Source organism: Hemicordylus capensis, chromosome 2 (genome assembly GCF_027244095.1).
Source record: "Hemicordylus capensis ecotype Gifberg chromosome 2, rHemCap1.1.pri, whole genome shotgun sequence".
NCBI lineage: Eukaryota > Metazoa > Chordata > Lepidosauria > Squamata > Cordylidae > Hemicordylus > Hemicordylus capensis.
The window spans coordinates 342,522,599-342,544,016 of record NC_069658.1 but is presented as its reverse complement, the minus strand read 5'-3'; the positions used below and the strand labels follow the sequence as shown (position 1 = coordinate 342,544,016).

Sequence of the window (21,418 nt, the reverse complement as noted above, 5' to 3'; positions counted from 1 at the left end):
TTTTTTCACTGGTGCAAGTTCAGATCTACAGACTAACAAGTGAGATTAAATAAACCACCAATCCACATAATGCCTGAACCCGCCTTATGTTTTTGTTAAAAAGAAACACAGTTTTATATAAAAATTTTATATGAAAAGAAATAAACAATATATGGTTTGTTTAGGGAAAATTTAGGAGTTTAGAACTATCAAGATTAGCTTAAAGAAAGCTCAGAAGGTATGTTTTATTTAGCCTCAAAACATTGCACACAGTTTGCTGATTAATTAGCCAAGCCTGACTGGAAATTAGAGATTGTAATTAAAGTGATAAGGAAAAAATGGTTGTGATCACCAAGTTGCATGTTACTTTTTCTCAACTCATCATTTTATTAACAAACTTGTTCTTGCTGCTTTTGATATTTTACATCCTGAAAAACATAGAATTTCTGCTCCTATCAGCCAGTGTGGTATAGTGGTTAGAGTTCTGGACTAGGACTGGGGAGACCCGAGTTCAAATCCCCATTCAGCCATGGTACTCGCTGGGTGACTCTGGGCCAGTCACTTCTCTCTCAGCCTAACCTACTTCACAGGGTTGTTGTGAGGAGAAACCTAAGTATGTTGAACACCGCTATGGGCTCCTTGGAGGAAGAGTGGGATATAAATGTAAATAAATAAATAATAAAAATAAAACAAACAAACAACAAATATCAAGCATTTCATTACTTCTCAAGAAACTAGGACAATGAATAGATAGAAAACCTACTCAAGGTCCTTAGAAATCTCCCCTGAAATTCTATCCATGCATTGCACACTTCATTATCTGAGCTAATGACAGTGGCTGGCATCTTAACACAGCGAGGACATGGTTCTTGCAGTGGGAGGCTGCTCTTAATGTAGCCAGAGAGCTTCTCCACTGCTGTTATGCCCATTTGGGGGGATGGGGGAGTGATTTTCATAAATCTTCTCTGTCTCTGGAAGTGCTATGTGCCTTCCAAACATATGTCCCTGAGGGCTGCACAGTCCTCATGGACATATTTTCAGAAGGTATAGGGCACTTTCAGAGGCACAGAAGATTGCAAAAAAATGCTCTCGCTCTCCCCCCGCACCACATATGCAGGCACAGCAGCCATATGGAAGCTCTCCTCAGTGCAGATGTGTCTTCCTAGTGCACCCACACTGAGAGATATCAGGCAATTATTCTATGACTAAAGCAATACAGGTCCTTGATTATGTCTCTGGTTCAATGGAATCTATGTTAATAAACCAGGGAGGGAAGACTCAGTTTCCCAGTGTCCATCAAAATTTGCTCACCTGCCACGTGGAGGCTAATTGCTGCAGATTCTGTAGATCCTACAGAATTGTTTCCAAAGCAAGTATAGTTCCCACCGTCACTTAACTTCACTGCTGGAATGTATAGGATGAGGTCAGTGGTGTATTTATTAGACAGCTTATCAATGTATTCGTTTGAAGTCCAATTGACCTGTAGTTAGGAAGGATAGAAATGATATGGCAGACACAAACATTGTTTCAGTTATCACCACCCTCCCTTAATTTCCCCAGATCATTAGGATTCATCTTGCAGTATAGGATCCTGCAGATCCTATACTGCACAAAGGATAAGGCTTAAGTCTTACTTAAATTAAATATTTGGAGTGGTGACATATATAGTTATGCCACTTCTTAGACTGTGATCATGGCATATAAAATGGCACTTGCTTCCAAATGGCCCCTTTACTTCAAAACTGCTGTTCACTCCCTCACTCTTCATTGAGCACTCAGGTGATGTTATTGTCCATTCATTGCAATCCAATGTTTTTTGCACATCCCTCCCCGCAGACCTGATCTGTGGTTGTTTCAAGGGCAATTGAAGCTCCAGATTGTCCAGGGTGGATAGACAATGAAGCTTTATTTTGAACATTTCCTCTTCACCGTTTCAGCCATTTTATGACTTCCTGTCAGTAGGTGAGTGAGCAATTATGCCTTGAATACCCACTCTGAGGCAGGCTTGTTGTCTTTACCAATGACCATACAAAATGACCTACCTTTGCAGTTGGATGGCTCCAATTGCCAAGATAGTCGGCGGAATTGTAACTTAGTCTGCAGGTGACACTGAAAGGTTCTCCCTGTATTCTCACGTATTCTTTTCTCTTAATGAAGATAGATACAGGCTTGTTTTCTAAGTAAAATCAAAAAGGTATGTTAAGGCTGAGGCAAAGGCATTTTCAGATGTGCTAGTCTGCCAACCCTCCTTCATCGGTAGCCACCACCCACCATAGACGCTTCACTTGGCTGCCCCTTTCCCTGGGATGCTATGGAATCTGTTTATCACATGCACACTTTCTGCTCTTGGCTAAAAGACACTCAATGAGAAGTTCTTTGCCTTATTGCCATCATTTCCTGCAAAACTTTGAGCTAACCTATTTTTCAAATCCTCTGGTGAAGGAGGAATGGTGAAAGGAGCCAATCAGGTAGCCTCTGTGGTAGCCTCTGTGGCTTGTAGCACCATTTATCAGTGTCACAGCTGCAATCTTACCTGGATGGAGATAGCTTGGCCACAGTTATTCACACTACTACTATGAATATTTATATACTACCATATAAGGGCGATGAAATACACATTTCCATACTGCAAAGCTTTTTCAATGACTTTCTTTAATGGGCCATAAAAGTTTAAAAACATTCAAAAGTTTAAAACTTAAAAACTAAACCACAGATGTAACAAAATAGCTAACATTTCAATGTAAGACATCATCCTTTTATTGCGCATTAAAGAAAGTCATTGAAATATATATACACACAGAGATTTATTTATTTATTTATTTATATACTACCCTCTCATTTAGGTTACTGCATCATACATACGAAAATAGCTTGGAAACTACAGTTGGTCCAAAACAGGGCTGCAAGAATATTAACTGAGACTGAGAGATTTGATCACACTGCACTAGTGCTTCATCAGTTGTACTGGCTCCCAGTCAGTTTCCAGGCCCAGTTTAAAGAGCTAGTTTTAATGGCTTGTGACCAGGTTACCTGAAAAAGCACCTTACCCCATATGTTCCCAATGTCACATGATGTGCAACTGCAAAAAATCATGCAATGAACGTTACACGAGAGTAAGCCCATTAGTTCCAAATTTTAATTGTGGTGCAACTTGCAATTTTGTTGAACTAGCATGACCACAACAGTACTACTTTCTTGACCTGCTGCACGGTGTGTGAGCCAGTATCTGCAAGTTTAATGCAGAGTAATTACTTCATGAAATCTGTTTGAAACTATGCTGCCTGTCTCCAGTTTGGATAGACCCAAGGCAAGTCCATTTGGGGGTCACACGTAATATTTAAAAACACACTCAGGAAATTCAGAGTAATAATAATACATTATATGATGCTGATATCATAACATCCCAAGAAGAGCCCTACTGGATGAGGTCAAGGAGGGTGTATCTAATCTAGGACCCTATTTCTAACAATGGTCAGCCAGAAGACTCTGGGAAAACTCCAAACAGAGCACGAAGGCATCAGCCCTCCCCAGTCGTTTGTCCTCAGCATCTGATACTCTGAGATAGATTGCTTCTGAACATGAAGGTTCTACTCAGCTTGTACAGATAGTAGTTATTAATAGACTGATCCATGGATTTGTCCAGTCCTTTTTAAAAGGACTGACCATCACCAGTTGATGGCAATGAATTCCATGCGTTTATTATGCATTGCATGAAGTCATATGCTCAGACACTGGCCAGTTCAATTCAATCTCAATTTCTTTTCTCATTGCAGTGGAATGAGTCAGGTCTGTAGCCAGCCTAAAAGCGTGGGGGTTTTTTTGGGAGGGGGGGTTCCCCCCCAAAAAGTAGTAGGACGAAATAAGACAACTTGTGGCCTTGATCACTTATACTGTTGGAGCACTAATGGACAGCACAAAAGAACAATCTATTGATTGAGTTCACTTTAATAATCTGTATTTTATTTTGCCCCCAACAGTCCTATGTGCAAGGTTATTCAGTTATTTTAAAAGTATTTTGTTGGTATTTTTAAGGGGGGGGGAGAAAAATTTATTGGGGTAGACCTGTCCTACCTCCATGCCATTGGCTAAGGCTCTGGGGAAAGTGTGGAGTTTAACTATGGAAAACCAAAGTTAACATCTTCCTGAATCTCACTCTTATCTTTCAGCTTCACCCATCTCATTACGCTGCTGCGAGGCTAAGCAAGATGAGGCCTATAAAACCTTTTTAACACTGAAAAATTCATTCAAAATGGTTATTAAAATACCAAAAATGGTTGAAAATCATCCTCCCCCACATGCACTGCAGAAATAGCAGTCACAAACCTACCTCGAACCCGAAGTGATATTTTTGAGGATTTCACCAACTGCCCTTGAATTAGGGCCTGGCACTGGTACCGGCCCTTTGCATCCATAGTTATTTTGTCTAGACGGGCTCCATCCTGAGCACTGAAAGAGAACCCTTTGGTGATATTTTCTCTTGAGTTTTTTAGAAGGGTGACATTGCCTGTGAATCCTGCGGCATCAATCAGACATGGAAGCAATGCCTCTCTGCCTTCTACCACCTCAATGGCCTCCTTAAGGACACACCAACGAGGACCTGTGGCAAGAAAAAGAATTGCAGCAGGTGACTCTCATGGCCTTAATTACTTAGAATACATCAAGGAAATCATCGCAGGCTAGGTTGCCACATGCTGAATTGATGGTAAGACCAGGTCCTGACCCTAAGTGTCTTCAACACACATGGATATCTCTTGTTCAGAGGTGTTGCTCATAAATCAAAGATCACGGGCATATCTAGTGGAGCCAGTCTTCCACTTGGTTAGAAATTTAGCAAACCTGCACAAAGACTCTGTCAAGATTGCATTGTTCTGTGCACGGTGAAATTCATTGTAGAATTATTTATTTCCATTTATTTAAAAAACTTTTGTCCAACCTTTCTCAGGGTTGTAAAACAAGTTTAAAAAAAATTAAAATGTATAATAACAATTCATAAAAAACAATACACCAGATCGAGGAGGGAATAAAACTAACCACAAAGAATCTTGCATGTATCGGGGGAAGGCTAACAGAAACAAACGCATCTTTAGTATCAGTTGGAAACGAAACAGGGAGGGAGCCAGAGAAATCTCCTTCTTTTGGGGGAAGAGTTCCAAAGGGAGGGAGCCTCCAAAGAGAAAGACCTCTCTTGCATGGCTACCAGATGAGCCTCCACTGGCAGGGGTACATGCAAGAGGCTATCATATGGGGTGGGAAAAGGCAATTGCTTCAATGCATATCCCTGTCTATGCAGTAGAAGCATGTAATACAGAAGAAGGACCAGAAGGGTGAAACTGGATGAAGTATCGAAAGCCTGATTACCTCTCACAGACAGATATACAGAGGCTGTCTCCACATCGGTATTGTTGATGTAAGCACACTGGTATTTTCCCATGTGCTTGCAACTAGCACTGGATATATAGAGGGTGCCATTGTTGTGCACAGTTACTGTAGGTCCATTCTTTATGCCAAGCCACACTACCCTGGAACTTCCAGAGCAAAGTAAGCTTACAGGGTCTCCTTCATTCACAGTCACAGTGGAGACATTAGGGCTGATGGCTGGAGATGCTGATCCTAGAAAGAAGGAAGAGAATGAGGCATCTGTGACACTGTAGTATCTCTTCAAGGTATGATTAGCAAATCTTGCATCTACTAATACTACTGTCCCTGATACCTAAAAGAGGCATCTATTAAAGTGGTGGCTCTCTCATATTTAGCAGGGAAGAGAAACCGTCCCTGTTCAACCCAGCAAAAAATCCCTCCTAATGACTTTTGTTAGTATGCTTTTTTTAAGATCATGAGCCCCTTTGAGACAGGGAACGCTCTTCTCATTAACAAATTTATTCAAGCTTGAATCAATTTGAGCTCAAAATGGGCCATTTCAAATGTTTCAAGCTAGAAACAAGACACCCTTAAAATAAAGGGCCTGTTTCGAGCTCAAAATAAAACAGACCAGTCCTCCAAGGCAGGTTGAAGCACTAAGTCCAGAGTGGAGGGCTGATCTACGCACCAACCCCGATGGGTAGAGCAGCTCTCCCTGGAAAAACAGGCATCAAAATGGTGCTCGAAACATTCAAAACGTTTCAAGTGTTTCAAGGTTGATTAGTAAAAACAATTGGTTTTGGCTGCTGTTTTGGCAAATCGATTTCAGAATTTTGCAGTTCATTTCAAGCTTGAATAGGAAAAACCTTACTTCTTATTCCTTTTGCTATGCAAACCATCTCATGAGCTTTTTGTAGAAAAGCAATATATAAACTTAATAATAGTTTTGAAATAAGTCAATGAAATGGGCTTGTAAGTCTATAGTGAGTACACTGACTTCTTAGCATTGCCGTATGCCAGCCCAGATAGAGCTATGTTACTCTAAAACCCTCCATGTGCGTGAACACAATCTTCTGTATCCTAGGAGTCACTTGTTGCCTCTTCCAACAGGCCTTCTGCCTGCCTGCATTCCCTGGCATGATATGCTCTGTGGTCTGAAGCTTTACAGCAGGGGCCAGGGGTGAGGCAAGACAGAATCACAGACAAATGAAGTGATTTTTAATTAATAAAGGGCATTAGCATATTGAATAGTATGCAACCATTTGTGCAATTATGCAGTTCATAATTATCGCCCAGGCTGAGAATTCTACAGTGGATTAGACGTCTTCCTCAGCCTGAACTGAAGAGGGAACAACCCCCTGAAAAAACCTGAAGCTTGGGCTGTCATGGAAGAAGCCAAGTTCTCTTTGCAGTGTCAGCAAGTTCTTTTGACCGCTGCTGATATTTATAATAGGGAGAGGGGGAAGTGAGAAGTGAATCAGTGCCTCAGATGTGCTGAGGAAAGCATTGTGAATTGAAACCTCGGCATTACCCTTCCGTAGCTGAGGAAACACATTGCGAATGGTTGTCTCTGCTCTGGCCGCTGTGGTGTGTTTCCTCTCCCCTCCCACCTTCATGTCTTCCCCTTATTAGCCTCCCCTTCTCACCGTCCTCTCATCCCCTCCTCAATATTGCTTCTTCCACACATTACTTCAGATCTAAAACAGCCACTAGATTAGTGTAATATTTTACTATATATGACCTTGTCTGCAAATTTGTGGCAGTATACTGGGGGGAAAAACACCCCTCTGGATTTTTTTTTATTTAGATAAAAAATGTTTGAGTCAAAGATGTTCATTAGCTCTGATTCATATGGTGTTAAATGGGGCCTCATGGTTCCCCTACTGAGGGGTCTGCAAAACAAAAAATCCTAACTGCAAGTATCAATACGTAGAAGAACAGGCCCTGCTGAGAGTGAACCAGCATGGCTTCTGCAAAGGTAAATCTTGCCTCACAAACCTTTTGGAGTTCTTTGAGAGTGTCAGCAAGTGTGTGCATAAAGGTGGAATAGTTGACACAGTGTACCTGGACTTCCAAAAAGCTTTCGACAAAGTTCCTCATCAAAGACCCTTGGGAAAACTTAGCATTCATAGGAGAAGGGGACAAGTACATGTGTGGATTGCTAACTGGTTGAAAGACAGAAAACAGAGGGTAGGTATAAATTGAGAGTTTTCACAATGGAGGGAAGTAAGAAGCTGGGTCCCCCAGGGATCTGTACTGGGACTGGTGCATTTTAATTTATTCATCAATGATCTAGAAGTTGGAGTAAGTAGTGAGGTGGCCAAATTTGCAGATGATACCAAACCATTTAGGGTAGTGAAATCCAAAACGGATTGTGAGGAGCTCCAAAAGGATCTCTCCAAACTGGGGGAGTGGGCAACAAAATTGCAAATGTGGTTCAGTGTTGGCAAGTGTAAAGTGATGCACATTGGGACAAAAAAACCCAACTTCAAGTATATGCTGATGAGATCTGGGCTGTCAGTGACTGACCAGGAGAGGGATCTTGGTGTTATGGTGGACAGTTCATTGAGAGTGTCGACTCAATGTGCTGCAGCTGTGAAAAAGGCCAGTTCCATGCTAGCGATCATTAGAAAGGGGATTGAAAATAAAATGGCTAATATTATAATGCCCTTATACCAAACTATGGTGCGGCCACACCTGGAGAACTGCATACAATTCTGGTCACCACATCCAACAAAGGACATTGTAGAACTGGAAAAGGTGCAGAAGAGGGCAACCAAGATGATCAGGGGCCTAGAGCACCTTTCTTATGAGGCAAGGCTACAACACCTGGGGCTTTTTAGTTTAGAAAACAGATGACTGCGGGGAGACATGATAGAGGTCTATAAAATCATGCATGGTGTGGAGGAAGTGGAGAGAGAGAAATCTCTCTCTCTCTCTCTCTCTCTCACACACACACACACACACACACACACACACACACCCACCCACTAGAACCAGGGGTCATCCCATGAAATTAATTGCCAGGAAATCTAGGACCAACAGAAGTACTTTTTCACACAATGCATAATCAACGTGTGGAATTCTCTGCCACAAGAGGTGGTGACAGCCAACAACCTGGATGGCTTTAAGAGGGGGTTGGATAACTTCATGGAGGATATGTCTATCAACAGCTACTAGTCAGAGGGCTATAGGCCACCTCCAGCCTCAGAGACAGGATACCTCTGAATACCAGTTGCAGGGGAGTAACACCAGGAGAGAGTGCATGCCCTCAACTCCTGCCTGTAGGCTTCCAGTGGCATCTGGTGGGCTACTGTGTGAAACAGGATGCTGGACTAGATGGGCCTTGGGCCTGATCCAGCAGGGCTGTTCTTGTGTTCTAATACCACTGAGATACATTGTTATTCAGCTTCTTTGCTGAATATTATTTTTTATGACAGGAAGAGACAGAGGTGTTTTATTATCCCGCATATTCCAAGAGAAACCCCTGCTAACTGAGCAAATTGACACCTTTTTAAAGTGGTGATTCTCTTATATTTAGCAGGGGGAGAGCAACTGGCCCTATCCATCCCTAGCACAGCATTCCTCCAGTGGCTGTTGTTGGTGTCTACCTTATGTTTCTTTTTAGATTATGAGCCCTTTGGGGACACGGGACCATCTTAAGTATGTATTATTTCTTTTTCTATGTAAACCACTTTCAGAATTTTATTGAAGAGCAGTATATAAATATTTGTCATATTTGTCATAAGAGTAGCTTTTGCTTGCTTTTTAAGATACTAAAAGGAAAGAAATTAAATTAAGGAGTGATAGGAGAGAATGATGATGTGGATACCAACTGCAGACAGTCTTTGGCAAACAGTTTATACAAAGGGTACTACTCACTCTGTACTTGTTAAAGAAAACCTCCATAGGATTGTTGGCCCCTGCTAACTGAGTAAAGAGACACCTTTCAAAGTGGTGATTCTCTTCTATTTATCAGGGGAGAGCAACTGGCCCTATCCAGCCCCAGCATAGCATCCCTCCAGTGGCTGTTGCTGATATCTGCCTTGTGTTTCTTTTCAGATTGTGAGCCCTTTGGGGACAGGAAACCTTCTTATTTATATATTATTTATTTTTCTATGTAAACTTCTTTGAGAACTTTGGTTGAAGAGCAGTATATAAATATCCATAGTCGTAGTAGTATCAAATGGACTTTAACACCTTAAGGGCCAGCGTGGTGTAGTGGCTAGAGTGCTGGACTAGGACCGGGGAGACCCGAGTTCAAATCCCCATTCAGCCATGATACTAGCTGGGTGACTCTGGGCCAGTCACTTCTCTCTCAGCCTAACCTACTTCACAGGGTTGTTGTGAGGAGAAACTTAAGTATGTAGTACACTGCTCTGGGCTCCTTGGAGGAAGAGCGGGATATAAAATGTAAAAATAAAAATAAAATTAAAAAATAATAACACCTTGGCTTGCAGTTTAAGCAAGATGTACAGACATGAGATTCATGTGCTAGAAATACAAACAAATTAAAGCTGATTTACTGCATGTCTGGTGCCCAAAACCAATTTGGGGATAAAATCTCCTACACAATAGAATTGACAGATTCATTGCTGTTTTTCCTTGGTTATTTGTATGGTACAATCCAGAAGGAATAGAATGAATTAGTTTGGAATTTGTTGATGGCGGCAAAGATTTCAATTACCAAGAAATTGTGGGACCATTCTACTCCTGTCTGTTAAGAAAGGTAATGGAAGTTCAGAAACTGTCTTGAAATGTCAAAATTAACTGAATTCATTCATTTGAAGAATGGCAGGCAACACATCAAGACTTTCTGCAAGATATTGGCCAAGACCATAACACGGCATGTGTGCAGCAAAGGAAACTTACATGCAGTTGCTGTCTTCCAGACTAAAGCCAATATGTTTCCGAATGAAATACAAAGTGCTTTCCCACCCTATAAAGCCCTCAGTGGCTTGGAACCAGGGTACTTAAGAGAATGCCTTCTCTGCTGTGAACCCTGTCACCTATTAAGATCATCTGGAGAGGTCTGGTTATGGCTTCTGCCAACTCGTTTGGTGGTGACTCAAGGCCGGGCCTTCTGTGTGGCTGCCGCGGGACTTTGGAACACGCTCCCTGCTGAAATAAGAGCATCTCCTTCTCTGTTTGCTTTTAGGAGGACCCTGAAGACATACCTGTTTTCTCAGACTTTTAATTAAAATCTAAATTTTAATGTGTTTTTATTCATTGAGATTTTATCTGTATAAAGAATTTAAACTGATTTATATTGTGTTATGTTTTAATGTGTACACAGCCTGGATATTTCTATATCAGGTGTTATAGAAATACAATGAATGAATGAATGAAGCGAGCTGTGTGGCACACAGGAGGGGAGCAATTTTCACCTATCTCTCCCTCCCTCTGAAGTGTTCTATACCACCCAAAATCATACTCCTGAGAATGAAGCAGCCCTCAGGGATACATGTTTGGCTGGCACAGAGTGCTTCAGAGGGAACATAAGAACAGCCCTGCTGGATCAGGCCCAAGGAGGCCCATCTAGTCCAGCGTCCTCTTTTGCACAGTGGCTCACCAGATGCCGCAGGAAGGGGAGACTGGCACAAATTATGCCCCCCTCACTGCACGAGTGGGGGGCATAATGCATGTTTCCTTTGCTGCACACATGCTGCATTAGTCAGGATGCCAGCCATTGTCTTCTTTTATTAATTGTATGAAGCCAATATATAAAGATTGTTTTCACTACCAGCCCTACCCGGGTAGGGCTGGTTGTGTGGAGCATTGGGATTGAGTCCAAACCCAGCACTCTTTAACCAGGTAGTCCAGGTTTTTAACCTGGGCTAAAAGTGAGTTCTACCTCACCACTCCTGGTCATGTGAATGCTTGGGTTGCCTGCAGCCTGAACATCCATTGAGCTGGTGGCAGGAGTGCACGGTAGCGGGGAAATCCCCCAGTGCACCACTATGCTCCTCATGTAGTGCATTGTGGGATGCTGGAGGAGGAAGTCCTCTGGATCCTGGCTCTGCTGCTTGCTGCCATGCTGCTTGTCCGGTGTGCATGCGGCAGAGTGGGGGCACACCTCATGCTCGTGTGAGAGGAGGCAGGTAGGACCCTACCTCCCTGCCAGCCTCACCTGTCCCAGGTAAGTTGGTCCTATGAACGACCAAGAGTTTTTCTTTGTTACAAGTAATTTTTTATGGCTTAAAAAAAAATCTATGTATTTGCAGACATGTTTTTTGCTCTGAGGACTAGACACTTGAAGCACAATTACTTCTGTGATCATACCCTGACTTGGCTTCAGCCATCTGATGGCATAGTTGTTGTTGCTACATAGTATAAGGGTGAGAAAACAAAATCTGTTTATCTCTCATGGTCAGTTCACACATTACTTTGTGCTATTTATTTCACTCATAGGAAATTTCTAACTCTTATGTGAATATCTCAGTCTCTACAATTACAGAAGTTGACATGGCACAGATCCTCAAATTAATGGCTCTACCATGACACTATGAATCTTCTGGTTGTCAAAAACAGGCCAATGCAACATGTGAATGAAGAGAAGGCAAAACCAATGGATGTCAGACAGGTTTGTCAATCAGGTAGCTTTCAAATTCCCTAATGCATTTTGAAGGTAAATATATTTCAAATTCTTTGAAATATTATTCAAATGCAAATCCAATTGAAGGTAAATATTCTACTTCAAAATGCATTAGGAAAAAACTAGAAACTGGCAATCATTTGAGAAAACCCAAAATCTGACAAATTAAAGGTTATATCATATATGATATGATATGGTATGATATGATATGATATGATATGATATATATCATATCATATCATATCATGTTGGGAGGTCAGCGGGCCATTCCAGAGGAAGGGTAGTCATAAATTTAATAGCTGTCTCCCCTTCTGGCTGTCCTGCCAGCTCTTTGATCTCGGGGAGCACTGCCAACAACCCACATAGCTTTTCCCTGCTCTTCTGTAATGCCAGGTCATCCAAAATAAATCTGAACTAATCCATGATTTGATCATGGATGAAGGGGCCGCCCAGGTATGTTTTATCGAGACTTGGTTGGGGGAGGCTAGTGGTCCAGTTTGGTCCCAACTTCTCCCTCCAGGATATTCTGTAGAGGAGCAGGTGAGGGGACGTGGGTTGGGAGGTGGGGTGGCTGTGGTCTATAGGGATAATATCTCCTTTACCAGGGTCCCTGTCAGGGTATCAGACCATATTGAATGTGTGTACTTGAGTTTGGGGACCAGGGATAGATTGGGACTTCTGTTGGTGTACCGATCGCCGATCGCCACGCTGCCCAGCAGAATCCCTCACTGAGCTCACAGACTTGGTCACGGAACTTGCGTTGGAGTCTCCCAGACTCTTGGTGCTGGGGGACTTCAATGTTCACTTCAGGACCAATCTGTCTGGGGTAGCTCAGGAGTTCATAGCGGCCATGACAACTATGGGCCTATCCCAAGTGGTCTCTGGACCGATGCATATTGCAGGTCACACGCTTGATTTGGTGTTTTGCTCTGATGAGGGTGGTGTTCTGTGGGTGGGGACTCCTGTGATTACCCCATTGTCATGGACAGACCACCATCTGGTTAAGGCTGGACTTACAACCACTTCCCACCTCTGCAGGGGCAAGGGGACTATTAGAATGGTCCCCCTATTGGATCCATTAAGATTCCACGAAGCCTTGGAGGAATTTAGTGTTGGCTTTGCTGGTGATCCTGTTGATGCCTTTGTTGAGAATTGGAACAACTTGCTCACCAGGGTAGTAGACACGATTGCTCCCAAGCATCCCCTCCGACCCGCTTCAAATTTGGCCCCTTGGTATAAGGAAGATCTATGGGACTGAAGCAGCAAGGTAGGCGACTGGAGTGCAAGTGGAGGAAGACTCGACTCAAGTCTGACAGATTGCGACATAGAGCACATCTAAAGATCTATGCTTAGGCAATACGTGCGGCAAAGAGGCTGTTCTTTTCTGCCCATATTGCCTCTGTGAGTTCATGTCCAGCTGAGTTGTTCAGGGTTGTGAGGGGATTAGTATGTGCCCCCCCCAAACCAGAATTTGGAGTCATCAGTTACCTGCTGTGATGTGTTTAAAGTAGGGGTGTGCAATTTGGGTTTTCGGTGATTCGGTTTGGGACCCGAAGCGAATCACCCCCGTTCTGTTCTGTGCCCAAATACAGGCTTCCCGAATCACCCCTGATTCGGTTCGGATTCAGATTAAATCTGAATCCGAATCGATTCGGGTAGGAAAAACGGGTCCCAGGGGCAAAATAGTGGGGTAGGGTGGTAGTGCCCAATGGGTGGAGGCTACAACCCAAGTTTCAGGGCAATTGGGCAAAGGGCTGATTTTGGGGGAATTTTTGAAGTTTTAGTGTCTTTGGGGCAGATTGGGGGCATAGTGTGGGAACTGGGCAAAAAGAGTGGGGTGGGGTGGTAGTGCCTAATGGGTGGAGGCTACCATCCCAATTTCAGAGTGATTGGGCAGAGGGCTGATTTTTGGGGAATTGTTGAAGTTTACGCGTCTTTAAGGTTTTTCTCCATAAGAAGCATTGAGGTGTCAGCAAATGTATAGCTTCACGTGGGGGGCAAAGGGGTGGCCTAGAGCAGTGTGGGGTTGGTTGTTGTGCCAGGTAGGGGCAAGGAAGCTACCTGAATTTTTTCAAAGGATTTGGGCAGAGGGCTGATTTTTGGTGAATTGTTGAAGATTACGCGTCTTTAAGCTTTTTCCTCATAGGGTATACATGGAGCTTTCAGCAGCCCCATAAGTGCACTTGGGGGGTGCTGGGGTGGCCCAGAGCGAGTGGTAGTGTAGTGCACATAGGGAGCCAACCACCCCCATGGGTTTCTAACCCATGGGGTACAGGGTTCTGTTGTTTCAGAGGTATTCTGAGTGTGGATTCTATGATAGCTAATGAGATTTTCAGTGAAACACCATGAATCCACTCTAATATGCTATCATAGAATCCACACTCAGAATACCTCAGAAACAACAGAACCCTGTACCCCATGGGTTAGAAACCCATGGGGGTGGTTGGCACCCTATGTGCACTACACTACCACAAAGTGCTAGTTATAATTTACAAAGCCCTAAATGGCTTAGGCCCTGGTTATCTAAGAGAGTGTCTTCTTCATTATTATCCCCACTGCCCATTGAGGTCATCTGGAGAGGTCCGTCTCCAGTTGCCACTGATCCGTTTGGTGGCTGCACAGTGACGGGCTTTCTCAGCCGCTGCCCCGAGATTGTGGAATGCGCTCCCTGCTTAGATACAATCTTCCCCATCTCTTCTAATTTTCAAAAAATTCCTGAAAACCCATATTTTCACCCAAGCTTTCTCAGCTTCCTAAATTTTGGGGTTTTTAATATCTGGTCTATTTTAAAATTCAAAACCCGATTTTGAGGTTTTTAATCACTGTACTTGTTTTAAAATACTTTCTAAATTGTTAATTGTTAAGTAGTATTTTAATTTGTTTTAGCTCTTTACTGTTTTAGTGGTTTGTTTTAATTGTAAACCACCCTGAGCCATTTTGGAAGGGTGGTATACAAATCAAATCAAATCAAATCAAATAAATAAATAAAATCATATCATATCATAAGCTTTTTAAAGGAATTCTTCTGAAGAAGTTGGCTCAGTAATTGCCCTTGATCTGAAATGTGTTAGGCCCTAGATTGATTCCTGACATCTCCACTACACCTGTACTTGTGCCTTCTCTCTTTTCCTTCTTTGGGAAGCCTTGCCCTCACTAAATCAGGTTCCATAGATCTGTGACTTCATCACACATTCAACGTGCGATTCTTGATTGGCTGAGATCACTCTTGGAAGGAGAAAGAAACTCCCTATATGGGGAAAAATTGGTGAAGAAGCAGATGAGAAGGGAAATAACAGCAAATAGGTTAGGCAAAAAGGATGGGTTGGGAAATACTTTGCCTCCCTCAAAGCTATACATTCACGTCCAAAGTAAAATGGCAAACGTTTGGTTCAGCCCTAATCAAATAATAAAATATATTCATATAGGAATTTGAATCTAGATCATATTCCACTGTAATCTATGTAGAAATTGTGGCAGAATATATTGAAGAATTTTCTTAATGATGTCTTTAATGAGATAACACAGAATCTTAAGCCTGGTACATTTCAGAAATCTCTGGCAGGCATTAGTCCTATTCAGACATTACATTGTATGTGTGTACAAATGTTTATACATACATACATGTTTTTGTGTACATAACTGTACATGCATTGATTTTAAAAGTTTTAAAAGAAAGCTTAAGGGATTGCTGCATCCATTACTGCAGCCTTTAAAGGAACCATACACTCCAACTATACATGGTATGTATAGTTAAATGAACTATACACACCATAACCCAGGGTTCTTTAGAAAAGTGTCTGTTTTTTTCTTCAACAGATACTCTGAAAGGGGTGGGAGTAGAGACTGGGCATTTTAAAATGATGTGGTGGCACAAGAGGCAAGCCAAACAGCAGTGGCGGCTGCTGTTTCCAGTGCTCCAGAGGAAGCAAAGAGGGTGTTGTGGTCCTGGGTAAAGGTAAGGGAGGGGAAGGCAGGGAATGAGTGGGGGGAGGCAGGAGGACAATGGGAGGTGGGGTCTGATATAAGGTTGGTAATATATCAGGTCAATAACGACCTGACTCCCAACAACAAGAGTGTTGGAGGACCCATGTCGGCCCACCCAATAATGGTTTTGGTTGGTTGAGTTGGAATGGCCTAGGCCACAGTTGGTGTTAACAGTCAGTCACCCAAGACACAGGCTAGATAAAGAATTAAAGGGGGAGAAAATGTCAAACATGAAAACAAAGTGAAGACACATAAAAACAAAAAGAAACAAGCCTTAACAAAGAAAGTGTCGGGGGGGGGGAGGCGGAAACCAATTGTGAAAACACCACAGTGGGCTGGTTCAGATGAACACATCCCTCCCTCACATCCCCTACATGCAATCATGTCAAGGCCTTGCTGAGAACGTCGCTAAAGTGCATAGTGATGCGTTCTCAGCACATCCTGTAAACATGTGTCATTGGAACTGCCCCGCTACACATGCTGTAAACCCCTGTTTAAACAGCATTCTGGAGTGTGTGTAGAGGGGCAATATGGATTATCACCTCTCCTACATGGTTACAAGATGTGCTGAGAATGTGTCAACATGTCACCAAGAACCTCTAGATATTTTACTTTCCTGCTGCCCCTCAATGCCCCATTCTATTCCCTTTTCGCCAGTATAATATCTGTGATTTCAGAACTTACTGAGCAACATTTCTGTTGCAGTTTTCTTGTATGCTGTCTAGTAATATTTTATGTCTTGTTGAAAAGTTTGTCCTAGTGAAGATCCTTTAGAGAGTGGTGGGGTGGGAGGGGGGGAGGGCAGGGCCAGAAAGGAAATGGGAGGGAAAGGAGAAGGAGAAAATGTAGTTGTTTCTGGAGAGTTCTTTGTGTTTAGGAGAGAAGCAGTTATAAAAACTTTTGACAATTATAATAGACAAGTTAAAAATGCTCCCTGAAGTAAAATTAATTTAATGTATTGTCAAGAGAAGTAATAATCTAATATATTATTGGCACCATCCACTTTAGGTCTATAATTTTTTATTGGGGCAAATTGGCACATGGGTCTAGAATTGTGACTTTCAGATTATCTACATTCAGAGGATCCTTTCCACATCATTTTTTCTTTCAAGGAATCGTACAGATTTTCCTCAAAACCCCTGCACGTCCAGCAAATTCTGTGGAATACTCTGAAGCATATGCGCAGTTCAGGCAGGGTGTAGTCAGACCTACTGGGCTTTCTGTAGCCTAATCTGAACTGATGGTTTGGTCTAGAACACATTAGGGTTGTGCACAAAACTGGAAAACCCGGTTTGGTTCAAGTCAAACCAGACTCAAACTGAACCGAACATGGAACATAGTGGTAAAGGGGTATCTGGTAAGGAATTTTCTAGTAAAGCGGGGTACAAGGGGGCTGAATTAAACAGAGTTGGGGCGAAGGGAGTCAAAAGCTACCTTGTTGTTGCCACCACTGGCATTGGCATCATAGGAGGATAAGGCGGTTGCAAAAGTGGCCAAGGGTGGTGGTGGAGGCTCCTCCACCCCTACCAGGGCGGGCAGACCCATTTCAGGCATCTGTGGTGGCCAATTATTTTACCGCCACACACGCACAGAAGCCTGAAATGGGCCCAAAATTTGGGTTGTGCGTTTTGTATTTTTTTCTGTTTTGATTTGTACCAAATCCGAATCAACCCCATTTTGTATTTTATCCTAAATTAAGCCTTCCAAATCACCCCAGTTTTGTTTTGTATCCGGATTAATCCAACTCATTTGGATTAAAAAAATGGGTCACATGGCCAAAAGAGTGGGTTGGGATTGTAGTGCCCAATGAGTGGAAGCTACCACAAAAATTTCAAAGGAATTGGGATAACGGCTGATTTTTGGTGAATTTTTGAAGTTTGCACGTCTTTCAGGCTTTCCCCATAGGGTATAATGGAGGTTTCAGGAAAAATATAGCTTCACACAGGGGGTGGGTGGGGTGGGGGGTGGCCCATAGTGGAGTGTGGTTGGTGGTAGTGCCCAGTTGGTGCAAGGAAGCTACCACAATTTTTTCAGAGGAATTTGGCAAAGGGCTGATTTTTAAAGAATTAATGAAGTTACGAGTCTTTCAGATTTTCCTCATTGGGTATAATGGAGGTTTCAGCAGTCCCGTAACTCCACTTGGGGGGCAATGGGGTGGCCCAGAGCAAGTGGCGGTGTAGTGCACATAGGATGCCAACCACCCACATGGGTTGCCACCCACCCACATGGGTTGCCAACCCATGAAGTACAGGGTTTTGTTGTTCTAGAGGTGTTATGAGTGTAGATTCTCTGGTGGCATATGAGACTGGATTCATGGTTTTTCATTAAAAATCTCATTTGCTACCAGAGAATCTAAACTCAACACCTCAGAAACAACAAAGCCCAGTATCCCAATGGGTTAGCAATTCAGTGGGGTGGTTGGCACCCTCTGTGCACTACACCACCACTCGCTCAGCACCACACCAGTGCCCCTCAAGTGCAGTTATGGGGCTGCTGAAACCACCATTATTCCCTCTGCAGGAAAAGCTTAAAGACACTCAAACTTCTCCAAATCACAAAAAATCAGCCCTTTGCCCTATTCCTTTGGAATCTGGGTTGTGGCAGGCACCCCTTGGGGCACTTCCACCCAACCCACTGTTCTGCTCCAGCAGACCCCTTTCTGCCCCAAATCTGCCCCAAAGACACTCTAACATTGACAATTCCTAAGAAAGCAGCCAATTAGCAACCTTAGGCCAATTCCATGGGAGTCTGGGTTGTGGCAGGCACCCCTTGGGGCTCTTCCACCCAACCCACTGTTATTATTATCTATATATTTAATTCTCTTGGGACATGCATGCCCAGGATTTGGTGGTGGAACTCTCGCGACAAGCTGTGAGAGTTCCGAAGTGAGGACTGAGGAGGAGAGGGGGAAGAAAGTGCCGGCTGTGGCCTCTGGCCAGCCAGCGGGTGGAGGAGGGGGGAGAGAAAGGTGGCGGCGGGCAGTGGGCGGGGGAGAGAAAGGTGGCAGCGGGAGGGGGAAGAGAAAGGCAGCGGTGGGCGGGGGAAGAGAAAGGCGGCAGCGGGCAGCGGTCGGGGGAGAGAAAGGCGGCGTTGGGCAGTGGGTGAGGGGAAAGAAAAGTGGTGGCAGGCAGCGGGCGGGGGGAGAAACGTGGCAGCGGGAGGCGGGCAGCGGGTGGGGGAAAGGAAAGGTGGTGGGGGCAGTGGGCGGGGGAGAGAAAGGCGGCGGCGGGAAGAGAGTGGGGGAGAGAAAGGCGGCGGCGGGAAGAGGGCGGGGGAGAGAAAGGCAGCGGCGGGAAGCGGGTGGGGGGGCAGAAAGGCGGCAGCGGGCGGGGGAGAGAAAGGCGGTGGCGGGCAATGGGCGGGGGGAGAGAAAGGCGGGGATGAGCGGGGGGAGAGAAAGGCGGCGGCGGGCGGACTGGAGGGAGAAAAAACAGTGGTGGCGGGGCCCTTCTTGGCCACCCGCTGCGGCTCTGTGGGGGGGGAGGAACGGGAGTTGAGGAGCACTGGAGATCGTGGGCCGGAGGGAAGGGGACGGAGAAGAGACCGGGGGCAGGAGGAAGAGGGAGGGGAAAACAGCCAGCCCCAAAGCGCCGCACAGATGATCTGTGTGGGGTTGGCTAGTTATTATTACAGTTATATCCTGCTCTTCCTCCAAGGATCCCAGAGTGGTGTACTACATACTTAAGTTTCTTTTTTCACAACAACCCTGTGAAGTAGGTTAGGCTGAGAGAGAAGTGACTGGCCCAGAGTCACCCAGCTAGTTTCATGGCTGAATGGGGATTTGAACTCGGGTCTTCCTGGTCCTAGTCCAGCACTCTAACCACTACACCACGCTGACTCTTGCAGCAGACCCCTTTCTGCCCCAAATCTGCCCCAAGGACACTCCAACATTGACAATTCCTAAGAAAGCAGCCCTTAGGCCAATTCCATGGGAGTCTGGGTGGTGGTAGGCACCCTTGGGGCACTTCTTCCCAACCCACTGTTTTGCCCCAGCAGACCCCTTTCTGCCCCTAATCTGCCCCAAAGACACTCCAGCTTTCGCAATTCCCAAGAAAGCAGCCCTTAGGCCAATTCCATGGGAGTCTGGGTTGAGGCAGGCACCCTTGGGGCACTTCCACCCAACCCACTGTTCTGCCCAAGCTGACCCCTTTCTGCCCCAAACACTTCACACTACACAGCGTGGTGTAGTGGTTAGAGTGCTGGACTAGGACCGGGGAGACCCGAGTTCAAATTCCCATTCAGCCATGATACTAGCTGGGTGACTCAGGCCAGTCACTTCTCTCTCGGCCCAGCCTACTTCACAAGGTTGTTGTGAAGAGCGGGATATAAAATTAAAAATAAATAAAATAAAATCATAAGAAAGCAGCCAATTCCATGCGAGTCTGGGTGGTGGCAGGCACCTCTTCGGGCACTTCCACCAAAGCCACTGTTCTGCCCCAGAAGACCCCTTTCTGCCCCAAATTTGCCCCAAAGACACTCCAACTTTCACAGTTCCTAAGAAAGCAGCCCTTAGGCCAATTCCATGGGAGTCTGGGTGGTTGCAGGCAATTAAAGAACTTAGTTATGTGCAATTACATAGCAACTGGACAGGAGCCGAAGTATGGAACTGATTGGGTCTTCAACCTAAATAAGAAGATTTTTCAAAATCTCTCCAGGAAATTGAGTGGAACACCCAAAGTGACATTTCATATTAAATATTATACTTGTAGGGCTGCCCCTTTGAGTCTATTGGCCTCGAACATCTGGTAGCCCCACTTGTAAGTGTAGAAACTGAATACCTTCTTGGAATTAAGCTCATCAGAGCTCAGGAATTAAAATATTACTGCGTGCACTCTGAGCTGGTCCAATTGTAAAAGAAGAGCTACTTCCCAGTGTGTTAATAATAACCCAGCAGCAAGTATATGCTTTTTGCTTTAACCAAGCATAATAGCTTGTGCCTCCCATATACCATGAAAGAGACTTGAAGAGAGGTGTCCTTGCTGGCATTTTGTTAATTTGTTTTGTTTTCTGCAAGGGCTTAGATATTTTAAATGCAAACAAGACAAGGCATGTGGAATCTTAATCATTACACACAAAATAACAAAGAGGGAGAAAACGGGGTGGGGTGGGCGGGGTAGGGTGGCAGGAGGAAAGGAAGTCTTGCAAGCTCAGCAGCCCAGACAGAGTTGACAATGGATTGGCTGCTCTCAACTCAACTTAATCATTTCATTCTCAGCACACAATTGCATCACAATACAGTGCATTTCTCTTAACTAAATCGCACAAGGGAATGTCATTGTCTTCATTTGTCCCTTTTTGCATATCTTATCTTCTGCTATGCTAATTCTTCCGACAAACAGGTCATTTCGGTGTGTAAATGAAAATTATCGGAGGTCTAATGATGGTTTTGATTTGTAGACAAATCATGCGAAATTGCCATTTTCGGGCACAAATCGATTTGTGCCCGAATCGAAATTCACAAGTTTACCCAAAATGGGCCTGAACCTGGCCTTTTCCACACCA

The 21,418-nt window shown here is 44.2% G+C and overlaps 1 protein-coding gene across 3 annotated transcripts in view; it reads right to left on the bottom strand.

The window, feature by feature from the left end:
* Positions 1-21,418, bottom strand: part of CSF1R (colony stimulating factor 1 receptor) — a 93,435-nt gene that overhangs the window by 39,087 nt on the left and 32,930 nt on the right. For all 3 annotated transcript variants that reach the window (XR_008317946.1, XM_053303786.1, XM_053303787.1), the window contains exons 3-6: positions 5,338-5,589; positions 4,307-4,576; positions 2,022-2,155; positions 1,291-1,459 (exon numbers count right to left, since the gene is read on the bottom strand). Coding sequence is in view for 2 of the 3 variants with exons in the window: in XM_053303786.1 (XP_053159761.1) it covers positions 1,291-1,459; positions 2,022-2,155; positions 4,307-4,576; positions 5,338-5,589 (825 nt within the window). In the remaining variant the exon portion in view is untranslated. The remainder of the gene's footprint in view (positions 1-1,290; positions 1,460-2,021; positions 2,156-4,306; positions 4,577-5,337; positions 5,590-21,418) is intronic.